The following is a 23,953-nucleotide window of genomic DNA, read 5'->3' on the forward strand; positions in this document are numbered from 1 at the left end:
TTGTATTTAAAAAAGGAAGTCTTACACGGTACAATCAATCTATCTCTTTAGCTACTAGATCTTTCTACCTACCTACTAACAACCTATCTTCCTATCTATCTACTCTACCCACCTTCCTTTCTGCGAATGATGCAAATTTTAAAGCGGAACACGTTCCCTCGGTGCTTAGTCATGATATACTTGTTCGAGTTACGATCATGTTTTCCATGAAAAATTTATTACTCAATCGCAAAATCAACTAATCCTTTTACTTAAACAATATTGAAACAATACAAGCGATTTAATATACACTTGCGTATGCGTCTATAAAATTTTCTCTTTTTATAATAATTAAATCGTCTAACTGAAGTAAGGAAACTTTTGCATTTTAATTGACTAATCTTCGAAACTTTATATAAACTTATTATTGATATATATATATATATATATATATATATATATATATATATACATAGAAAAATAGATCTTTCTCGATAAAAATTTTAACTCCGAGAAACTCGGAGAGACGTTTTAACGATGTTGGAGAACGAGAAAGAAAACGAGAAAGAAAACGAAAAAGTTTAAGAAAACTAATGTTAGTGCAAGGTGAAAAAAAGAAAAAGCTTTCATGCGTAGGCGGGTGAACGGTGGAAGCGAGTTAGCGAGTTAGAGCGATAGCAAGGGGAGTTCGTGGAGTGACGAGTATATCGACCTCTTGCCGTGGCTCACGGTGAACGCACGCTAAAGCATATAGTTAATTTTGATAGCTATGGCTCCTAAGAACATTCTCGTACAACGGTATATACAAAGCTACGGATACATACATACATATATATACGTACATAGGACAGATATAAACGAACGTCTATAGAACGTGTTGAGAAAAGGAACTTGGTGGATGAAGGCTCGTGAAAGTGTAGGAGGATTACGAATGAGACTTGGATTTTGTTTGTATGGGAACCGACAGGGGAAAAAAAAAAGGAAGGAAAGGAAAACAGAAAAGAAAAAAGTGACCTCCTTTCATGCAACTCTACAGATTTTCCTTTAGGAAGACGTCACAAACTCGAGCATGCTTTTGAGAGGACCTACTAGTTCACCGTATTTAAACTTGCTTCTCTTCGATCCCTATTAAATTTGATGTATCCATTAGAATAATGTTTGTAATACAACGTGACAAAACATCAACAGATACTGATAAATATTTCCTTTCATAAATATTGTAAGTAATTGAAATGATCGATGCGAGTGCAAATTAAAATACAATTTTCTTTTAAAAATTCCCTGTAGATTAGAACGAAGATTGGATCAATACAAAAAAAAAAAAGATAAGATAAGAAAAAAAAAAAAGAAAGAAAGAAAAATATATAGTATCGGAGAAGTTATTAAAAAGAAATCATATATAAAAGGATATGAAAGTTGAAAGACGATTAGGACACTTAAAGTTAAGATAAAATGAAGTTAAGATCGAGCTCGAACGGATAATCCATTTTGGGATTTCCCGGTACTTCGAGATCTCGTCGATAGAAAAAGGAAGATGAAAGCTGGCTCCGATCGTCGCCGGATGCATCAGGGCATTAATTTTCGTCTATCTCTTATTGCGACTTTGGCAAGATCACGAGATAGAGAGGGACAAAGAGAGGAAGAAAGAATTAACGTGAGTAAAACGTCAGTAGATAGAGAATAAGGAGGAGAAGGAGGAGGAAGAGGTGAAGGACGATGAGGTGGAAAAGAAGGTACGTTTATCACTGCTGCTTCGAAGTAATTAACATGGCTCGCAGATAGATAATGACGCGTTTCAAGGTCCAGAGCTACTTTGCGTAGAGGAGCTAATGAACGAAAGATCGATCGATCCTCTACGTGCACATCATTATAAAAATGTATTTTCCGCGTGGGCGTGCGCATGTGTATATGTCACTCTGCTTGGTCGCGTTACACGAGTGCTTTCTCCTCCTCCTCCCCCTCCCCCCTCGTTGGCCTTTTAACGAGACACACCATCGTCGTTATGAATACATACGATGGACCAATGGTCGACGACGACGATTTTTCTTTTCATTCATACAACACTGTGTCATGACAATCAATATAAAAAAAAAAGTATATTTTTACCTAAACGTGTGTTTTTATACCACATACTAGGGAAATTGATTTGGAACGAGGAGAATATCTTCTTTTGAAAAATAGAATGAAAGAAATGGTTTCGAAAAGTCGACGGAATACATTTAGGATTGACATAATCAAATGTTCGTGCTTTTTCCCCATCACCAAAAAAAAAAAAGAAGCAAAAATAAAAATTTCAACGAGAGATCGCGTCTTGATGTATTCCTTTCGGAAAAGGAGAGAGGAAAAAAATCCTTGAAAATTTCTAGTCTGGCTGTCAAAGAAAATTTAACGTCTCTCCCTCTCTCTCTCTCTCTCTCTCTCTCTCTCTCTCTCTCTCTCTCTCTCTCTCTCTCGCCTACGATCTTTTAAAAACTATATTTTTCTTTGACATTGAATTGAAAAATAAAAATAAAAGAGAGGAAAAATAAATAAAAGAAGAGCAAAAAAAGAAGTATGGAGAAAAAAGCAAAAGGGAAAAGAAAAAAAAAAAGAATAGAATAAGACAAGAAAGGAACAGAAAATAACAACTTTAAAATCGTATCTCTAAAGAAAAGGTTAGAATAACTATTCGAACGGGAGAATATAATATATTCGAAATTCGATGACTGCCGTCCAAATTCCGAGGTATCTGTATTCCCCTTGAGAAACTATCGACGGTAGGGCGTTTGCCAAGGAATGAGAAAATATTCGCGTTATTTCACGCAAAGTCCAGGAAGACTCACGCTTCGAAATTCCTCGGGGTCGCCTGGAATACTCAACCCCTGTCACTACAACTTCCCCTACTCTTTCCTTTTTCATCTCCCCCCCCCTCTCTCTCTCTCTTTCTCTCTTTCACTTTTTCCGTCTCTTTCGCACTAGAGAACGAATCTTTCAAAAATGATAGAGCGTATAGAAGAAGACAGAAGCGTAAAAGAACAGAAGGAGAAGGAGGATGAGGAGGAGGAGGAGGAGGAGGAGGAGGAAGAAAGAAGGAGGAGAAGAAGCCGACGAGACGAGAGTCGAGCCCGTCCCGTTGTGCTTTGCTCGGCGCGTATAAATAAAGAGCCAGTTGCTAGCAGGGTTGCCGGTTCCACCGACTATTGATCCGTCCAACTAGTCGGTCACCACCAGGCAAGCTCTTTCGGAGCGACTTGGCAACGTCGCCTCGTTTCCAGCTGATCGTTCTATGCTCGACTCGACCAGACTACTCTGACCTCCCTACTCCATCCTCTTTTCCCTTTTCTTTACTTTCCACCACGACCCTTCTCGTCACGTATAAACGCATACATACACATATACATACAATTCGTACATATATACGTACGTACGCACGCACGCACGCACGCACGCACGCACGCACGCACGCATATATCTGCTCCCGTCTTCCTTCAATTTACATTCGTGATTCTTTTTACTCTATAATTTCAAACGTAACTATTTAATAAATCATCACGTTCTCCTCTCTCTTTCTCTCTCTCTGTTTTCCTTTTTCTTCTCTCTCTTCCTCTCTCTTACTGCCTTTGTCTTTATATATTCCTTTGTGTCACTCAAGAGTCTTTTTCTCCGTCGCCTTGAGCGAGAGCGATACTCGTTCGAATATCACGCTCGCGCTATGCAGACGGAACCCTTTTCGTCATACTCGATCCGTCTCTTACGTAACCGAAAGAAGAAATTATGCCCACGGTACGCGCTCCACTTTCTCGTGCTCCCTCTTGAAAGAACGGGTATACGTTTTGTTCGTCTCTGCGAGAACAGAGATCGCTACTACACGCTGCTTTGAAAGCTCCTTCGAGCCAAGTAAAATCTTTTTTAAGTGTTGGAAAGAAGTGGAAAGAAAAGCGTAATCTTTTCTTTTTTTTTTTTTTTGACACCGAAAAAAGCTTCGAATTCGACAATTAAGTAAAGTAACTAGTTTTACACTGCGTTCCTTTTACCATTGTTATTTTCTTCCTTTCACCGATCGATATCGTAAGTTTGATTCTTGTTCACATAAGAAAAGAACATTGTTCTTCGTCGTTCTTTTTCTTTCCAATCCTTTCGTCGTCGTTATCATCGTCATCGTTTTTTTTTCTCTTCTTCTTCTTCTTCTTCGTCTTCTTCAGCTCGAGCTTGAGAGAACTCAGGAGAAACTGACTGCGAACGACATTATGTAACTACGGAGGGAGAAGGAGGCTGAGGTCGAATTCGTTTCACCGTGGCACGGTTAAGGTCGCTCGTAGGAATTGCTAAATCACTTCGAAGGGTTGTCTCCCCTTATTTTGGATATTCTTCGATCTATACTATCTGTTTCTTATCATCAATACGATCAATCATATTCAAAATAGACAGATATGAACTCACGAATGGAATATAAATGATATGACATTTAATTCGATCAATAAAATTCATTTAATCGTGTTCAAAACAAAGAAATCTCATAAAACAAAAAAAGAACCAGCCCGATCTACAAATCTTGATTCGGTTTAGATATTTCTATATTAATTTTCAGAATAGCGAATTCTAGGAAATGGAGTAAATTTATTGTTAAGAAAATAGGTTGAAGAATAAACAGGAGATTTTAACGAGATTTCTCGTTGCTAGAAGTTAAACGAAACGAAACTCCTGGTGAGTCTCATTGATTTAACCGTCCATAAAACGATAACTTTAGTCCCTTCCGGTGTACACCATCGTACTATAAGTCGTATCGATTTCGCCTACGAGCTTTTATAGTAGATGTGTATATATATATATACACACACATACATCCAATGCCCACGGATTTCTTCTTCTAATCGTCTTACATAATACCTACGCGTTGTCTTCTACATATGTAGTATCAACGATAGGAATGAATGCGTGCATTCATTTGATCGAATAACTAAGTTTATATATCTATATATACATATATGTATATATAAAAATGTGAATCATTTAAATTCGTAAAAAAAATATATTTCTCTCTTTTTCTCTCTCTTTCCTTTTCTTTTTATTTTTGTCTATTACGTTCGACGAATCAGAGTAAAATAATGTACAGTAATCTATCCTAACTCTTACCTTAGCAGTTCGTTTTATCCTGACCATGACCGACGCAAGGCAAGAAACTTCGAGCAAGGGGAGTTAGGATGAAAGAGAAAGAGGGAGAGGAGAGAGAGAGAGCGCTTTTCGTAACCTACGAAACGGTACAAGGTCAAACACATCTCTCTTATTTTTCTAGACGAATCGAAATTGAAATTTTTGTAAAAAAAAGAAAAGAAAAGGAAAAAGAATGACAATGAATGATACATCGGTTGTAAATTTAGAACGGCGACGGGTGAAATCGACGAACGAATCAACTAAAGGAGAAAAGGTTGAAGATCGATCGCATATCCGATTCGAAGGAAAATTCGCGTAATTCGAGTGGAAATTACTCTACGATGTGTGACGAAAAAAGCAACAATCTATGAACTTTTGAAACGATTTTGTAAGATAAGAGCGAAGCGTGGTAAATAAGTCGGCCATTATTTCACTGGCTGATAAGAAGAATCAGATAGTAAATTTCGAGCGTCTTGGTTCTCTTTAACAGAGAAAGAAAAACACAGAGAGAGTGAGTGAGTGAGTGAGTGAGATAAAGAGAAAAAGAAAGTGAGATAGATAAAAAGATGAGTGAGATAGATAAAGAGAAGGATAAGAGAAAATAATATTATCGGAGTAATAAAAATTGTACATCTTATGTAGTTAAGAGAGAATAAAAAAATACAGAAATTGAATAGAATAAAAGAAACGAGCTTATCGAACGTATATGTTAACTGGATATCAATAATCAACACGAAGCGATGTTTCGAATTTTATCGTTATCGCGATACCGATGTTGAGCTTTGTTAAGGGGGATTTTTACATTCGTTATATGCGACAAGAAAAGAAGAGAAATAGATAGAGATGGATAGAAAGAGAGGGAAAGAGAGAGAAACAAACTATCGATATGCCTACATACGTGTTCGTTTCAACATCGAACTCGATTAAAAGCTTACTTACGAAAGCAGTCGATATAAATGCATGTGATGTAACGCAGGGAATGGTGAGGAAGTTTTATCTTTAATTTTGTAAACTTTCGCTTGCTTCTTCGGCCGTGTCAGACGCCAATGAAAATAGTCAAAAGGCGAGTTCATAAATCATATGGTTAAAAGAAACACGAGATATATATATGTGATTCGCGTTGAAATCTTAAAATAGAAATCCATAAATATAATATATTCGTATAAACATTTTATATATATATATATATGTACAAGTAAAGAAAAATGAATACATCGAAGCGACAAAAATAATTCGGACGATCGATATTGCAAAGGGTTAGTCCTATCATTTCTGCTTTTTCACGTACGAAGATCTCAATGTCGATGATAACGACTGTCCGAAAAATCTCTTATCTAAATTGGCCTCTTTTATGTTGCCTCTTAATTAGATTAGATAATGAGTGTTCCAATTTCTCTCTTTCTATCTATCTCCATCTCTCTCTCTCTCTCTTATTAAAGGTGAACGTTGCGCATACTATCGATGAAGTTGAGTTTAACGCCAACGCCTTTAACCGTGCCAACAAAGAGAAAGATAGACGTGGAGACTCTCGTAAACGCGACATTGGCAACAGAATGATCGGTCAGAAGTCTCGAACAAGTCTACGTCTCTCTGACAGCTTCGTTCTGACAATGAACGCTTTGCCGTTCCCGTCTCACTCCCGGAGTCTGTCTCATTTGATCTATCTTCGTCTTTCTCTCTCTCTCTCCCTCCCCCCATTTCATTCTCACTTCGATCCTTTTAACTCTAATCTCTCGTTGCAAATGAGAGAGAGAGAGAGAGAGAACTCGATGGCAAAGTCAAAATTATGCGACTACTGCTATTACGTGCGCATCAAGGACAACGATACGAATGCTAGCATACACGTGGACCGTTTAGACAAGTGATTTGCAGGTGCAGCTCTTACAATATAACTGCGGAGATGCAACTAGTTTCTTTCTTCCTTTAGTACGTTGAACGTACTATATGCGTCATAACGATCTTGCCAACATTACAAGTATATTCGTTAGAAAAGTAGGATCGAACATCGATGGTAGTCTTCTATCGGCGAACACATTTCCTCAATTATTTGATCAGGTAAGCAAAAATAGAATAGTACTTCTCGCAGATAAGTTAATTTGGATCGTCAGATGTGAATTATTTATAAACCTATTATCCGGATTCTCGTCATGGTTATATTTTATTCCGAGAATTGTAAAATGATGACTCGGCTAATAATGCTCCTGGAGTTGTAGGTCGTTAAACGAACGCGAATGCTAAGAATAATTCTCATTGAATTATTAACCTGTAATTCGAGACATGTTCGACGTATAGGAGCAAGGAACGAAGATGAAAAACGAATAAAATGAAAATATGTACGTCGCTCGATGCATTGTGTTCTGTTAGATACGAGAAAAAGAAAGAAATAAAAAGAAAAAAAAAAAAGAAAAGAATCAAATTCGTTCCGCAGAGAATATATTTTTAGTTCGCTGAACAAAAAAATTCTAGAACGTTAGATTCGAAAGTCCCGCCATAAATTGGCCCGCGCTACTTTAATGGAATTCGAGTTTGTAGAAACGATTCGGTAGGCTTCGCGCTTCGATGAATCGTAATCGGTACGTAACTTTTCCGCTTCTTTATTCTTGTCTTTGCTACGGGAATCGATTCATTATCGAGGCAAAACATTTTGCGAATGGTGGTTAATTACATAGCAACGTTGTACGTACTTAGGCATGCCTACTTCGAACGAACGTTTGTATCGGGGACGAGAAAATAGAATAAAAATATTTATTCATTCGCTCGAACATACTTTGGACGACGAAAGCACGTTAACAAAAATGATCGAATGAAATGATACGAGAGCAGCATCGTCGACGCATAAAATTCCGAGCCGACGTTAAACGCCGCGGCGACAAAAAAAAAAAGAAAAAAAAAAGAAACATGGCGTTGTTGTATAGAATTCGATGAAACCTAATTTAAATATGGCGAACGTGTAGGAATAGAACGTTCCACACGAGAACCCTGAATTCTTGAAAGATCCTAAACGCCGAGCGTTCCATTTCGTCTTCTTCATCGAATAGTACACCCAACGTTTTCCCTCTTTTCTTGTATTTTGCGTCCCATGTAAAAGCGTATCGTGTATGTGTAGAGAAGCTTTTGAGCGATTCTTTCGAGCGAATTCGTTCGAAGTACATACCACATATTCTTAAGTTATACGAAAGCTACGAAAGAACAAAATGGCGTAAGTATATAAAAAGAACGATTCCCATGATACCGGACGCTAATTAGATCGTAAGAACGTGTGCAAGCAGCAACCGATGTGTAGTCCTAGAGGAGACTGAGAAATCCTAAACTTCTCTCTTTTTCTCTCTTCCATCGCTATTCTGTTCGGCAGCAAATTTTTCACGAGGGGCTGACAGCAACGTTCGCTTGTTCTCTCTCTCTCTCTCTCTCTCTCTCTCTCCCTCTCTCCCTTACCCTGCCTTTCTTCTTCTCCCTCCACAGGACGTAGCGCGACGCGACGTTGCCAAGCTGTTCGCGTCGGCGCGGTTATAGAGTAGAAGCGACGTTGCCAGTGAGGTGAATGCTGATGAAGAAGGAGAGAGAGAGAGAAAGAGAAAGAGAGAAAAGAGAGAGAGAGACAGAAAGACAGAACGGAGAGAAAGAGAGAGACAGATATAGAGAGAAAGAGAAAGAGAGAGAGAGAACCGGTGGTAGCCACGAGGAGGAGCACGGTCGGTCGAACCGACCCAACAGTCAGTTTTTGCCTCTCGTACGCAGTGGGCGACGCTGCTCGTGACGGGACGCACGAGCGTGTCATGTCACACGCGTGACAAGAGTGTAACGCCGCAACTATACGGCGGGACAGAGAGACTGACGAAGATCCAGAAAGAGGGAGGAAGGAAAAGAGTAGAACGAGAGAGAGAGAAAAAAAAAGAGAAAAAGAAAAAATAAAAGAGAGAAAATAAAGAGAAGGAAAGGAGAAGGTAACGTGTGCGTGCGGTCGTTGTGCCGTGGCGGGTTTTATTCCCCGTGTGCGATTTTAGGATCGAAATAATCGAATCATCAAAACACGCACGCACAATTATGTTACCGGCTCTACAAAGCGACAACAGTAATAATATCGTCACCGCCAACAATACCGCCGTCGCCGTCGCCGTCGCCGTCGCCGTCGCCGCCACCATCATCATCGTCATCATCACCACCACCACCACCATCGTAAACCTCGTAACCGTCAACGACGACGACGACAACGATGAGAACGAGAAGCTGTCCGCTTTAAGATCATGCGCCGGATTTTTCGCAAACGGTTAAGAGATCAGACCACGACACCCTGCTAAATATCGCCGGCTCACTTCCGAATAATTTGCTTTTCCGCGGCATCGCCGTGACTTTTGAATAGGTAGGTAGACGACAATAATAGAGAAAAGAAAGTGACGGAGAGAAAGAGAAAGAGAGTGAGAGATAAAAGTAGGATTATTTGTTTTCATAGAAGGGTTCGCAAGCACGTGTGTTCGAAAGAGAAAAAGAGAAGGAAAGAAAGAAAGAGAAAGAGAAAGAGAGAGAGAGAGCGAGAGAGAGAGAGAGAGAGAGTGGGAATGCGTGTGTGACGTAGGATTAGAAATCGCGAATATTATCCTTGATTAGTTCCTAGGCTGTGACGAGATAGAAGAAAGAGTCCCTTAGGACATGGGAGATTCTTGTTGTAGTCGAGAATATCGTCACGTTGCAGGTCTTAGGAATGAGGGAGCGAGCTTTGGCGAGGGTTTCGCGGTGGTGGTTGATCTTACTCTTCGTGGTGGTGCGCGTCGAGGGCACGCAAACTCCTTCGTCGTCCTCGATCTCTGGAAAGAGATCTGCGACGGGGATAGAATGTGCCGCGGGTTGCGAATGCACGAAGAACGAGGAAAGTCTCTTCTGCGAGTCACGCAGTTTCCTTGGTCTTGGGATACCGCAAGAAGCGGACACCGTTATCCTGAGGAATGTTCAAGCTGCCGCGATTCCAGTCGCGGCATTGGAAACCTCTGTTGCACTGAGAAGTCTCATCTGGACGTCCAGTGGAATCGAAAGGATAGAGCCTGGTGTATTTCGAGCGACGGAATCTCTCGAGAGCCTCAACTTAGGTGATAACAGGTTGGCAGAACTGCCATCGGACGTCTTCCACCCGTTGCACCGACTACAGTACCTGAATCTCACCGGTAATCGGTTGATCACCCTGCCGCAGGTCCTCTTTCAGGGCCTCGATAGTCTCCACGAGATACGTCTAGCGACAAATCATTTGTCCGTACTGCCCTTCCAAGCATTCGGTCCAGTAAGAGGATTACTCCGTTTGGATCTGAGCGAAAATTTGTTGGTGTCTCTGCCGGATCATAGCTTTAGACCCAATAAACAATTGGAGGAACTCCGATTATCCGCCAACAGACTCACGAAGTTACCCTCGAGACTTTTCTCCGGTCTCGCTCTGTTAAAAGTGCTCGAATTAGCCGACAACGAGATCGATGTACTGCCACGTGGTCTTTTCGCCGAACTCGCGTCCCTGGAATACTTGGATCTAGCTGGCAATCCCGTCATTCGTCTAACCAACACGGCCTTTCAAGGTCTCTCCAGTCTGCGATGGCTCAATCTCGAGAGGTTACCGATCTCCAAGCTACCTGAAGATCTTTGGCGACCGACTAGCAAACTGAGAACTCTTTTATTGTCCAGCACTCAATTGGAGATACTTCGGGATGAGAATTTCGCAGGGTTGTTGGAGCTGGAGACTCTCGAATTGACAAACAGTCCATTGCGCGAGATCTCTCGACACGTGTTGGACGATACGCCGTCCCTTCGAAGGATAGATTTACGGGACAACGATTTAGCTTTCCTTCCAGCCAACGTTGCTCAACTACCATATCTTGGAGAACTGCAGCTTCAAGGGAATCCATGGGCCTGCGATTGTCGCATGTTCTGGTTTGTAAAATGGGCGGAAAGCAGAACCCATTTACGTGCAGCTTTCAAAAGTGGCCTCAGGTGCGGACACGAGATCGACGGTACCATCAATACCTTGCAAACTCTTCGTTATCTAAACTGTACACCACCGACCCTGGCACGAGTTTCTTTCACCAATCAGTATCTATTGCTAAGTTCGGTTCTACTGGAGTGCGAGTTTAATGGCAACCCGGCGCCGTCCTTGGCTTGGGTCACTCCAAAGCTCAAGGTTCTTCACTGGAACCCCGATCCGGCATTCCCTGATGCATTTGTAGAGCATCCTCACGTACACGGATGGAAACTGGACGAACCGGTCGAAGACGATGGGAGGATACGCATTCTGGAGAATGGCTCTTTGTACATTAGCAAACTACTCAGGCAAGACGTTGGGCTTTACAGATGCTTCGCCGTTAATCCTATAGCGAATACAACAGCCTACATTATGTTGGAAATGGATCCCATAACACTTCACAACATCCAAATCTTCAGTATAGTAGTGGGTGGAGTCAGCGCAACGGCCTTCCTCCTGTTGACCCTATTTTTGCAGTTGATTCGATACTTTTTCCTGAGGTGATTATTGGTGTTGATTTCTTTTTCATTTACGTCATAAACCGGTTTTCTGAACATAATACGAAACCAACAAAATGTAATATTTATATCGTTGTCTGCTATCGACGGGAAACATTCAATTATTCTTCGGCGAAATAATACCGCGTGTGTAAAGTAGTTCGGTTAGAAGGTCACGAGCGATCGATAAGCGTTACTTAAAGAATTACTTCTCCGGTTAATTTTTCTCTCGATAAAAATTCTTCTAATCTTACCACGATATTTTCCAGGTGCGGTTGTATAAAATGGTGTCTTTGCTGCAGGCGCGTGGGTGCGACACCAAGAGCAAAACAAATTTATCAGATGTTGGATAACATAGAGCAGTATAAGAGTCAACAATTGGAGAGATTGCGTGAAAATTATACTCAACAAGTGCACAGGATCAAGGACAACTGTGTTCAGCAAGTGGAATGGATTCGGGACAGTTACGAGGGTCAGATGAGACACATACGCGACATCAGGGACTACGGTACCAGCCATCTCACCGCGCTAAGAGACCAGTATTACGATCAGGTAATGATACGACGAGCTTTCATTAAAAAAACTTGAATAATTCATCAATATCTTAGATAAACCTATCAATTCGAATCGTATATGATCGCTATTTTCTTACGAAGTAAATAACCAGAGATTGCAATGACTTGTATCATACATCCATTAAGTATCCTCCTACTTTTGCGACAAGAGAAATAAACGTTTCAAAGAATTTACTTTCTCTTGCTAACAGGTGAAGAGAGTGCGAGATTACTCAACGAGTCAACTTAATTGGGTCCGAGAAAATTACGTCTTCCAACGGAATAAAATTCGCAAGTTCAGTGCTCATCAGGTATTGCGGCTAAGGGAGAGCTACAAGTATCAACAGCAAACGTTAAACAAAGTGTTGGAAAATCTACCGAATCTTTATTTCGACAATTGTCGAAGTGGTTCCTGTGGGAAGAGCGACTCCGTTGTTTTTGAGAATAGTAAAGAAGATGGTTACGGAGGACCAGATACGTACTTCAAAGCAAAGATCAACGATATGACGGCGGGTACTAGTTTGGAAGATATGAACAGCGAATATTATACACCCACGGAATTATCCTCTCTCAGTCCACACGGTATAAATATATTGGACGGTATTCATATAAATTATATCGAAAACAACGGACCAAGGGCACCACTGCAAATCATACTTCCTCCGCCTTCCCCGGTCATATTGCATTGCATCGAGGAATATGGAAGTTCTACGTCCGTTTGCAATGAGTTCGATCAGAGTAAACCGGTTTACAGAGGTTCAAGCGCTGAGATACTGGCCGGAGAATCACAAAATGTACCGGAGGTTCTTGGACTACTCGCTCCATGCACCAGTTTACCAGAACTTCCACGTGAGACTAAACTCTAGCCTATCAAAATCGAGCGGTGTGCAAGCAGCCAAACCACTACAAGGAAACAACGCGACTTTTCATTCAACGATGGAATTGACGCGAGGGTGTATTTTGCTTGGTGAACATTAGATATATGAAATAATAATAATAATAATAATAATAATAATAATAATAATAATAATAATAATAAATAATAATAATAAATAATAATAATAAATAATAATAATAAATAATAATAATAATGATAATAATAATAGTGAGAAAAAAGATTAAATGGAAGCTGTGCTTTCGTAATGGCCATTGTTCAAAGTTGTTCCGTGGCGCTAAATCGCGTTACCCTCATCAAGAATTCGAATGGCGGAAGTTGCTCCCCGACTTTAAGAGAAAAAAAGAGAGACATCCGACAACATTCGAGGTGAACGAACTTCAGTGCCAAGGAACCGAACAATTTCTCTGTTCTTTTTGTTTCTTCCGTGTGTTCGATGAATGTCGAATTCGTGTAATATGTGCGCGATACTTTTATGGGGACGTTCGAGGGAAAACGAAAGAAAAGAAGAGAAAAAAAAAAATGCGGACAATTTTCAAGAAACAAAATCTAGTATCTTGGAAATTGTCCGCTCACGGTGTACTTTTTCTTTTGATTGTTATATATCGTTGTCGGAAAAAAGAGGGGGAAAAAAGGGGGGAAAACAAAACGAAAAACACAGAACATTCGAGAAAGAAAATTATTGGACGAATGGATGTGTTCTTTCGAATCGAGAATCTTTTCGAAAAAGAAAAAAAAAAAAAATACAAATGAGAATTTGATTAGATTTCTGAATGGAAGTGCGCGTAAGATACGATATAGATTAAGAAGAAGAACCCGGTGGAAGGATCGTTCGAATTCCTCGAAAAAGAAAGAAAGGAAAGAGAAAAAAATTACGAGAAAATTCGGAAGATCGTTCTCTCGATCCTGTCCACCCACTTTTAAACGCGCGTCATTTTATCGAGTATATGCGTTTGCAAACACAACGCGTTTTGCGAAAGACTGAATCGCGGCTGGCCAACATACCCTGTGGTCATAGTCGTCGATTGGCGAGTTCAACTCGCCGTTTGATAGTTCCGCTATAATTGCTTTTCCCCCTAATCTCCAATTTCGTTTTATCTAGATCGACGGGAAAACAAGCGTTCAGAAATCTTTCTCTTCTTTCTGTTTCTCTCTTTCTTTCCTCTCTTTTGAACACGTTACACGTACACATGTATATGGATAGATTCTCTCTCTCTCCTCTCTCTCTCTCTCTTTCATTCTCTGTCTCATTCTCTTTCTCTCTCTCTCTCTCTTTCTCTCTCTACATTTTTCAACACTCTGGACGCCTGTTTGATCATTGTATTCTTGATTCTTTTAAATAACTATTACAAATTGTCTCTAACGGATGGAAAAAAGAAAAAAAAAAAAATAATAATAAATATACATACACGCATACAGTTATTAAAGTTTATCCAGAGAAAGGAAAATCATAAAATGTGTTACATTATGCATGTACTTAATTCATGATCACGTCTCATCCAGCACATTCAATCAACACATCGACCATCGTTGTGTACATAACTCGATGGATTGAATGCACAAATCGTAATTAAAAAGAATAAAATGATTGTCGGCCTTGAACTATCGTATTTGCGAACACGCGAATGAAGAATAGTTTGTCTCTTCCTTTTATTACTTTTCTTTCTTTCTTTTCTTCTTTTTTTCTTTTATTTCGTTAAAAGCATAAGCTTTTTTCTAACAACAAATTTCTTCTAATCTCTTTGCGATTTTAATATGAAAATGTTTCGATGAAATTTTCATTTCTTTCTACCCTTCTTTACTTTTATCATAATTTTCATTCACCTACCACCGCTTCTACCCCTTTTCCTATAACGCGATCGTTTATTAAATATAATAGAGATACGATAAACGTTAGCTTCTCTAGTCTTCCTGTATTTAATTTAATAAACGAGTGATTTGAAAGAAAAAGAGCGATGGTCGTAGCGATCGAGGATGAGAAATAAGAAAAAGGGTGAGAGAAAGAGAGAAAATATATATATATAAAATAATAATACTATAATAAATATAATAATAATAATAATAATAATAATAATAATAATAATAAAAGAAATATATTAAAAGATTCTGTGATTTAAAGAGAAAACAAAGCCGTTCTATGAGCAACGAACGGATTCTAAGCAGCTGTGATTAGTCGATATATAGAGTCGTGCCTTTTGCACGAATAAATAATACACATATACCGATGATATCGCTTGTATGAGGGTATCGAACGAATATCTTCTCTTTTCGCTTCGTCTTTTGTGGAAGGATCGGCTTGAGATCGAGAAGAGCGAGAAAGAGGAGGAAGAGGAAGAGAAGGAGAAGAACCGCGATTATTGTTTCGTTTCGTTTTTATCGGAGAAAAAACTTGACAAGATTATAGAACGAGGTGAAGTAATGTTAACTTCACGAATAGAGCTACTCTATCGAAAGTGCATAATAATATACGTGCTATATATATATATAGTAGAACAGGGCGAGGACGACGACGAAGTTTTTCGGTGACTCATTCAATAACGTTACGCGTATTTCTTTGAGAGAAGAAGGGAGGGTGGGAGAGAGAGAGAGAGAGAGAGAGAGAGAGAGAGAGAGAGAGAGAGAGATTTTTCTAATGCACGAGATCAGGCACAATCTCACATCAGGCTTATCTATCTTTATCTTTATCTTTATCTCTATCTCAATGTCTCTCTCTCTCTCTCTCTCTTTCTCTCTCCTTCCGTTTCAATAACCTACAGAAAAAGAATGTAATAACTTTAACTCCTTCAGGGTCGAATCATTTTGAAACGTTTCATGCACTTTTCCGTTTTACAATCATTAAAATCATACGCCGAATCGTTACATCTATATATATACTTTTTCATTTGATGTTTATTTCCCATTCCTTTTTTTTTCTTTTTATTCTTTTTTACGATTTTCTTATTATCTTTTATTTACGTACCGTTAGAAATATCACAAACGTCTTTCCTGAAGAATCTAACGATTTAATTTAAAGTATAATTTTTAAAGAGGGGAAATTAAAAGAAAAAGCAACAAAACAAAAGAAACAAAAAAATAAAGAATTTTTTTTTTTATAAATCTTGAAGACTCCTCGATATAACGAGGAAAGGATTTAAAACGATAAAGAGACGAAGAAATTAGTTCTCGATGACCTTTCGAAATTTGTCTACTCAAAAGGAAAACTGCTTGTTTTTTCCCTTCTCTCTTTCTCTCTCTCTCTCTCTCTCTCTCTCTCTCTTTCTTTTCGAGTGTCGTAGATCTTCGGTTCTTTGGCAAGGGAAATTTCTTGCAAGAGGAAAGGACCGATTTGCTATGATTACGCGAATAGACGTCACGGACACAACGACAACGACAATGACGACAACGACAACGACAATGACAACGACGACGAAGAGCGATCCTAGCCGCGTATTATTTTTAGATTGCCTCAGCGGCTGGCAAGAAGAAGAGATAGATAAAGCTTTTATCGTCTTTGAGATAGAGAGAGAGAGAGAGAGAGAGAGAGAGAGAGAGAGAGAGAGAGAGAGAGAGAGAGAGAGAGAGAGAGAGAGAGAGAGAGAGAGAGACAGAAAGAAGAGATCAATGGGAGGAGAAAGTCAAAAGAGAGATATAAACAATAGCGTACATAACTATACATAGAAAGATTTACCGTGGTAGAATAACTCGATGATGAGAATAGGAAACTAATGAAAGAGACAGAGAGGAAGAGGGGGAGAGAGAGAGAGAGAGAGAGAGAGAAACAGAAAGAGAGAAAGCGTAAGCAGCTTAGGGAAAGCCTTGCATTTCAAGTACACACATAAACACATACACAAGCGCGCGCGCGCGCGCGACAACTCGTTCTATGGTTTACGCTCTTTAGACTATTACATATACATATAAATAAACTTAGTCATGGCACTACACGTAGTCAATCTTCGTCGATTTGATCGTTCGATATTATCATAAAAAGAAAGAGAGAAAGATATATATATATAAATATATATATAGATGTATATATATACGTACACGAAGAAAAACGAAATCATTCTTTCTTTTTCTCTCGCATAAAAATGTTTTATCGTGCCCGACTTCAATTTCGAAGCACAATCAGAGAAAATATAGTACGATAAACGCATTTGACAAAGAAATAGAAAAGGAAAATTAAAAAAAAAAGTAATAATAATAATAAAAATAAAAAAATAAATAAATGAATAAAAAATAAATAAAGAAAAAAATAAAATAAAATAAAATAGAATAGAATAAAAACAAAAAAGAGGAAGATAAGAAAACGAGCTACGTTCTTCGATCGTCAATAGTCGAAATCTAATCTTTTCGTTCTGTTCTCGATTCATTTTTATAAGATTCGATCAGAAAAAATAATGCGATTCGAATCACATATATGCTCGCATAGAAACGACGAAATGTAGAAGGAAGGAAAAGAAGTACGATCGATGCGGTCTTCTATATTTTGTTCAGTTATGTAAATGGGCATACTCTTGCTGTTAATAGAAAGATAAAGCGAAAAAAAAAAAAATAAATAAATAAATAAAAAAATAAATAAATAAATAAAAGAAAGAAAGCAAAACAAAAAAAAAAGAATGAAGAAAAAAGATAACATTTAAACAAACCTATTAAAAAATAGTTTGATAATAGATTCTAAAGAGAGATCGCCCTTATCTATCAAGGCCACAACTTGTACTTATGCTTCCTAACGTGTATATTTTTTATACGATTGCCATTTTATCCACAGAGCCTTAACGAAAGAGATACGTGCACCCGACTAAACACAAATAATTACTGGTAGTCTAAAATTGAATTAGTCACAGATGCGTACGATATGGAAATATTTATATGATAAGTATACGCGGTGAATCTTCTCTCGCGCGATTACTTATATATATATATATATATATGTGTACATACATATATACGATTCATAACTTACAACAAACACAGACACAAATCTATTACACTAAAAGAGTTGAACGTACAAATTATGTGCGTATATTTGGAATGTTTTGTTTGCTTGATACTCAAAAAGGAAGAACTTTAAAAGATATTACTAAAATAATATACAAAAATATGTTTAGAACATGGCGAATATTTTCCTAATACTGTGATCTTTTTTAAGTCGTAAGAAATGAACCGAACCTGTTAGTACTATCTAATCGATTGAGTTCCTAACTAACGACATTAATTTTTATTTACCATTTTTATTAAATATGAGACATCGCTCGACGTTCAGATTGTTTCAAATATTTGCGAGTTAATTATCTAATTAGCTCCTATTCTCTTTAAGTATATATAAATATATACACAAAATTATATATATATATATTATATATATTATATATATATGTCGTGTAAGAAAGTTCTTTGAATGTATGTGTAAAAAAAAAATATAAATAATAATAAAATTCATCGTACTGGAGAACTTAAAAATATTATTAAAAAAATAAAACGTATCCTTTTCTTTTTTCTGAAGAACATTTAAAATTTTTAGGGAAGTCCTATTATTGTATAAAAATATTATTTCCAAGATGCCAAAAAATATCTTCTGATAAAATTTGTCTTTGAAACGATATATTGAATGTACAACCTAAACATCATTTATAGTTTACGCGACGAATGATAAAACGAAGCGAATATGCCTATTGAAAACTTTCGGGTTTTTATTTATTCTATTATCTCAAATAAAATCACGAAAAAAAAAAAAAAACAAAAAGAAAGAAAAAAAAAACAAAAAAAGAAGATCTATTAATTGTGTATTAGCAAATAAATATATATATAATTTCATATATTTTATCGATATAAAAACATTTTTTAAGACAACATATTTTTCTTTTATATGATAAATTATAACTTTTTTCCGAAAATAAAAAAGAAATTTTTTTTTTTTCGAGAATTGTTAATACGATTTAAATTATGTATATATACATAGACTATATTATTCGTAAAAATAAAATTACGCTATATGAATAATGAAAATATTGTTTTTAAACATTTCTCTTCCTTCTCTTTTTATCAAAGTTCCGTTACCCTTTTTACCCCCCCCCCCCCCCCCCCCCCATAAAAAAGAAAAAGAAAATCGAAGTTCGATACGCGGCAACAAGGATGATGTTTGTACGATTAAGATAAAGTAAAGACAAGCAAGTACTGCACTAGAAAATGTGCACGCTAATTCAGTCTCGTTTCTAAAAATATAATTTATATAATCGTTTCAAGTTCGATGTACTGACCCAGTATATCTTCGGAATAAAATTCTTATAAACTAGACCAATAAATCTATATAACTTATCAATATGTTCGAACATTCAACATTAAATACGTGTTACCCGCCCACGCGATACAGCGCTGATGAAGAAATTAATTGAAAATATTACCATTCGACCGTATAATTAAATACGACCGCATATGAAGAAATTGATTGAAAATATTACCATTCGACCGTATAATTATAACGATAATGATTGCTTATTCGTGGTAAAAAATTTAACGTTATCATCACCATAAGTTTATTGATATAGATGATTTTAGTTATATGCATTAACTATATCTTTAAAAGATATTAAACATATTTTTTAATTATGCATATATATATATATCTCATTAATATTCATTAAAAATTTCTTTTTTAATTTTATATGTTTATCGATGTTATCAAGAAAAAAGAAAAAGAAATGACGCACGAGGTACATACCTTTTCTTGCGTTCGATTCCACACTATCACACTGTGCCCACTGTTGATCAAATTTTTTACGATGCCGCTGCCCATAATTCCCAAACCGAGGAAACCAAATTTCAAATTCGAAGGAAGGATATTCTTCTCTTTGAGTGTTTGAGATAATGTTTCAACATCGAGAGGTGGTGTTACCTGTTGCACAAAATGTAACACACGATTAAATTTTAAATGGAACAAGAGATTCTTCATTAAAAAGAGTATTTTAATAGAAATAAAAGTAATAAAAAATTTTAGCAAAAAAAAAGTTATTTTTAATCTGAATTTTTGTTAACTTTATTGTTTTTATTATAAAATAATATTTAAAATATTAAATAACTTTCAAGTATGTAAGATTTATTCAATAAAAACAAATATTTAATTATACTATAATTCATTAATTAACTCTAATTCTAGTACGTATATTTAATCGATTTGGACGTATGTTTATATTCTACAAAATGTTTCAATTTGTAACTTTAATTATTTATATGAAATGCGTAAAATACATGAATAAATATCGTATAAATTGTTAACAAAGTGGTAGCGTAAATACATGCAGTATTTGCTTAATAGTAGCTTCAAAATTGCATCATGCTTCAGGTGAAGTACTATATATTAGTAGTATGTACTTGCTACTGATGCAATCAATATAGCATATATGTTACATACATATACACATCTATGAAAATCATATTTCTTTTTCATTTGTATTAATTTGGTATACCAATAGTATTTTTACCAATAAATAAAATATGTTTAAAATATATATCTATAATTAAACATATAATATGCTCTATTTTTTTATGCTGCATTTTCATAGATTTTTTGCAAGATTAAGTACTTAACTGTCTTTGATAAGTTGGATAACTGATATATCATGGAACCCCCCAAAAACTTAAAAAAAAAGGAAAAAAAAACTAACCATTCATTTCTTTTAATCAATATAAATTGATGATGATTTTATCTTAAAAATTTTATATGATATTTCTATAAGTGTATAATCGTGTAAACATATATATATATATATTATTCTATTTAAACATTAATTAAGTCTAATTTATAAAAATTGTTTATCTAGAAATTTTCATATAGATGTTTACTAATAAAATATTAATTTATTTTTAATATGAGATTATACAAAACCTTGTATAAATAGCAAAATAAATCTATTATTTTATGTTGCAAATATAAAATAAATACTACTACATTAATGTAGTAATTTTGTATTATCTTCAAAAACAATATTAATAAAAAGTTATTTAATGAAATTAATACAAAATATAAAAAACAGACACATTTATGAAAAATTGTTACCCACAATATTTTTTATTATATTTAATTAAATAAAAGTATTAATCAATAGTCGTATATTATTTATTAACTATTATTGCAAATATAGAATTGTGAATAATTAATCATTAATTATATTATACTTCCCAATAATAATAAAGGGATATAGAATTTTATATTTCTTATAAATTTCTTGAGAAAGTATAAAGGTTTCAAATAACTAATACTGTCAATATTTACTAAATACGATTAAAAACAACATAATAACTTACTGGTCTGGTGATATTGGCTGGCCTGTTCAGAAGAGTTGAACCTGACTTCCTAGTAGGAGTAGAATGATTTAGTGCAGGACTAATGCTACCGACTCTGTTACTATTGCTTGTACTGGATTCTCTGCGCTGTTTTTTGGCTGGACGACGAGTGTCACTGGCACCACTATCTAATCGCTTAGCTTTTGGTGTTTCCTATTTTAATAGTGCATTCGAAATTTTAATTACAAAACCTTCACTTAACAAATCAAAAATTCCTCTATTATTCAAAAGTGTGACATAAAAGTTAAAACCAAAAGAGATAACCAAATACATAATATAAGAAATGGAAAATTAATACAAGATTTCACCTTGCGTGGTTTCGGTATTTTTGTTACTATTTTCTTTTCTGTAGATAATGTATCTTCTTTCAGTCTATCAAATAGTGAATCTGGATCTAACCCATCTTCAAAAACCTAAAGTATATAAATATTTTTATATAAGATATCTTATTTATTCATAGAGATTAATATTTATCAAAAAAGTCAAATTTCTTAATATACAATAACAAAATTAGTATTTGAATTGTAAAGACAGTATACGATGAACAAAATATAATTCTACTATATCAAATCACAAATATATAAAAATTATCATTAGAAGAACAAAAAACCTTAAATAATAAATTTACCTCTCCTTTGGCAATAAATTCTTCTATAGCTTCCACTGCATCTTTAAAAGCGATAGATTTACTTGATTTTACCAAAGTATCTTTATATTGTTGGTATGGTTTGATATTGGATTCTTCTATCCATGCACTAGAAGAAACGTATCTTTGAATGTAAAGACTGACATAACTAATGGAAATACTATTAACAAACAACAAAAAAAAAAAAAAAGAAAAGAGAGAGAGAGAAAACAAAAGAAAACAACAAAATTAAACATAAACTTACTAATTATTAGTTCCAAAGAAGAAAATACATTGTACTGGTCCTCTTTTAGTATTTCCAGGTTTCTTCAAATCCTTTGAAGGAATGGATACCTTCGGATATCACGGTGACATTAGTATAAAACGAAATATATCCTAACAATTGCATTCATAAATCAGCAATCACATCATAGGATAAAAGTTATCATTTTGCTCTAATTAATTTTTCGTACACATAAATATTTTATAAATTTTTAGATATATAGTTCATTGATGGACACAGACTTTCTGTATAGAAGCATTTTTCTACATATTGTAATTAAAAGAAATAGCTTATCACTATATGAAAGAAAACCTAATATTCTATTATTATATAAATAATAATTATAAAATAAGATCGTTATAATTATTATTCGAAAATCTTATTACAATCGTCGAACATTAAACGAATATTGAAGAAATTTGACATACATGTATAAATGAATTAAGGAACCCCCCATAGTTCCCGCGTAAATATATATAGTTGACTAGATGTGAGAATTATTGCGAATTAAAAAAAAAAACATGTAGGAAATAGAAATAGAAAAAAAAAAAATCGCGTGCTAAAGTAGAATACGAAGGATATGTCGTATTCCTATCGCAAACATAGTAAAGGTTCACGATAAAGACGAACTGTCCGCGAAAGAAGGAAAGGAGGGGGAACTTAAGGAGAAGCGAATTTAGGTTATATTTTTGTAGCTAGCGCGCCAATTTGAATTCGAAGGTCGGGTGTGGCGGGAGATACGTAAGATGAAGGAATAAGACGAAAACGTTCATAGCCATATAAAATCTATCGAAAATTTGACCATTTTCAATGAAAAAAATCGACTATATGAACAGAAGAGTTACGAGTAGTACAAAATCCCGCCTAATAACGATGGCGCGTTCGACTTCGTGGCGCGCGCGACTCGATACGATGAGTAGCATTAAGTCAGAGAACCGTTACCGAGAAACCGATTTCAAAGACTTACCCGGCCAGGCCACGGTGAAAATCCCTTCATCTTCGCCCTGAAATTTACAAAAATTAACAATCAATCATCACTCTTGAAAGTTGTTTCACAGATTCTTGATACAGAGATCAAACAATTTATCACTCAATTGATACACACCATACCAAATCACCTAGTTTGTACATTTCAGACATAATCAACGTATAATCACTACCTCTTCGCTCACGAACCGCAAGCGACTGACTGATGAGCAGAGCGTCGTTTGTGCTCGACGACGTAATCCAAATCGTCCCCTCCTCTATCTTCTAGTCAAATGCGTAACCGTTTCTTTTCTTTGTGACGAAGTTGCTTTTTATTTTCATAGACCTAAAAAAATTTTTAAATTAATACATTGAAATAAAGCATGTATATTGAAAATGTTGAAAAAATATTGAAATTACATATAAATATACCTAATTTGTAAACTTCCGGTAAAATTATGAATTCCGGTACGCTACAATCCCGTCCTACAGTCTCGTTTACAATGCGTAGCGCCTGTATATGAAACATATAAATGACTTTCAATTTATTTTCAATTAAACTACATGCTTGAAATACGTTCGATTTTTTATAAAAACGGCAGATATTAACTAACATGCATGGGAATAGGTTTTTCAACATACAGAAAAAATATGAGATAAACATTTAAGAAAAAATGATAGACGTGACTGCAGAAAAAATATAAAATTCA

At 35.8% G+C, this 23,953-nt stretch overlaps 2 protein-coding genes across 5 annotated transcripts in view; one reads left to right on the forward strand and one right to left on the reverse strand.

Annotated features, from left to right (window-relative positions):
- Nucleotides 1-23,953, reverse strand: part of LOC127063671 (cytokine-like nuclear factor N-PAC) — a 31,020-nt gene that overhangs the window by 6,900 nt on the left and 167 nt on the right. The window contains exons 2-9 of one of the 2 annotated variants that reach the window (XM_050993687.1): nt 23,676-23,757; nt 23,438-23,589; nt 23,245-23,281; nt 22,260-22,348; nt 21,998-22,124; nt 21,678-21,782; nt 21,331-21,522; nt 19,748-19,921 (exon numbers count right to left, since the gene is read on the reverse strand). In XM_050993687.1, the coding sequence (XP_050849644.1) occupies nt 19,748-19,921; nt 21,331-21,522; nt 21,678-21,782; nt 21,998-22,124; nt 22,260-22,348; nt 23,245-23,274 (717 nt within the window). In that variant the 5' untranslated portion in view covers nt 23,275-23,281; nt 23,438-23,589; nt 23,676-23,757. Of the gene's footprint in view, nt 1-19,747; nt 19,922-21,330; nt 21,523-21,677; nt 21,783-21,997; nt 22,125-22,259; nt 22,349-23,244; nt 23,282-23,382; nt 23,590-23,675; nt 23,758-23,953 lie in introns of both variants that reach the window. The other variant, XM_050993686.1, reaches the window with a different exon arrangement.
- On the forward strand, nt 7,001-13,830 carry LOC127063667 (leucine-rich repeat and immunoglobulin-like domain-containing nogo receptor-interacting protein 3). Of its 3 annotated transcripts, none has more exons than XM_050993677.1 (4): nt 7,001-7,164; nt 9,800-11,604; nt 11,904-12,153; nt 12,368-13,830. In XM_050993677.1, the coding sequence occupies exons 1-4, from the start codon at nt 7,054-7,056 to the stop codon at nt 13,019-13,021; spliced, it is 2,820 nt and encodes a 939-aa protein (XP_050849634.1). In that variant the 5' UTR covers nt 7,001-7,053; the 3' UTR covers nt 13,022-13,830. The 3 variants fall into 3 exon arrangements, with proteins under 3 accessions (XP_050849634.1, XP_050849633.1, XP_050849635.1); XM_050993676.1 differs by having other exon boundaries at nt 7,023-7,164; nt 11,871-12,153; XM_050993678.1 differs by lacking the exon at nt 7,001-7,164 and adding an exon at nt 8,566-9,469 and having other exon boundaries at nt 11,871-12,153.

This window comes from Vespula vulgaris, chromosome 5 (genome assembly GCF_905475345.1).
Source record: "Vespula vulgaris chromosome 5, iyVesVulg1.1, whole genome shotgun sequence".
NCBI classification, from domain to species: Eukaryota; Metazoa; Arthropoda; class Insecta; order Hymenoptera; family Vespidae; genus Vespula; species Vespula vulgaris.

Coding starts and splice junctions, on each gene's coding strand:
- LOC127063667 (XM_050993676.1), top strand. CDS start 7,054: ATGCGTCATAACGATCTTGCCAACATTACAAGTATATTCGTTAGAAAA. Junction 11,605..11,870: donor ATTCGATACTTTTTCCTGAG/GTGATTATTGGT, acceptor GATATTTTCCAG/GTGCGGTTGTATAAAATGGT. Junction 12,154..12,367: donor GAGACCAGTATTACGATCAG/GTAATGATACGA, acceptor TCTTGCTAACAG/GTGAAGAGAGTGCGAGATTA.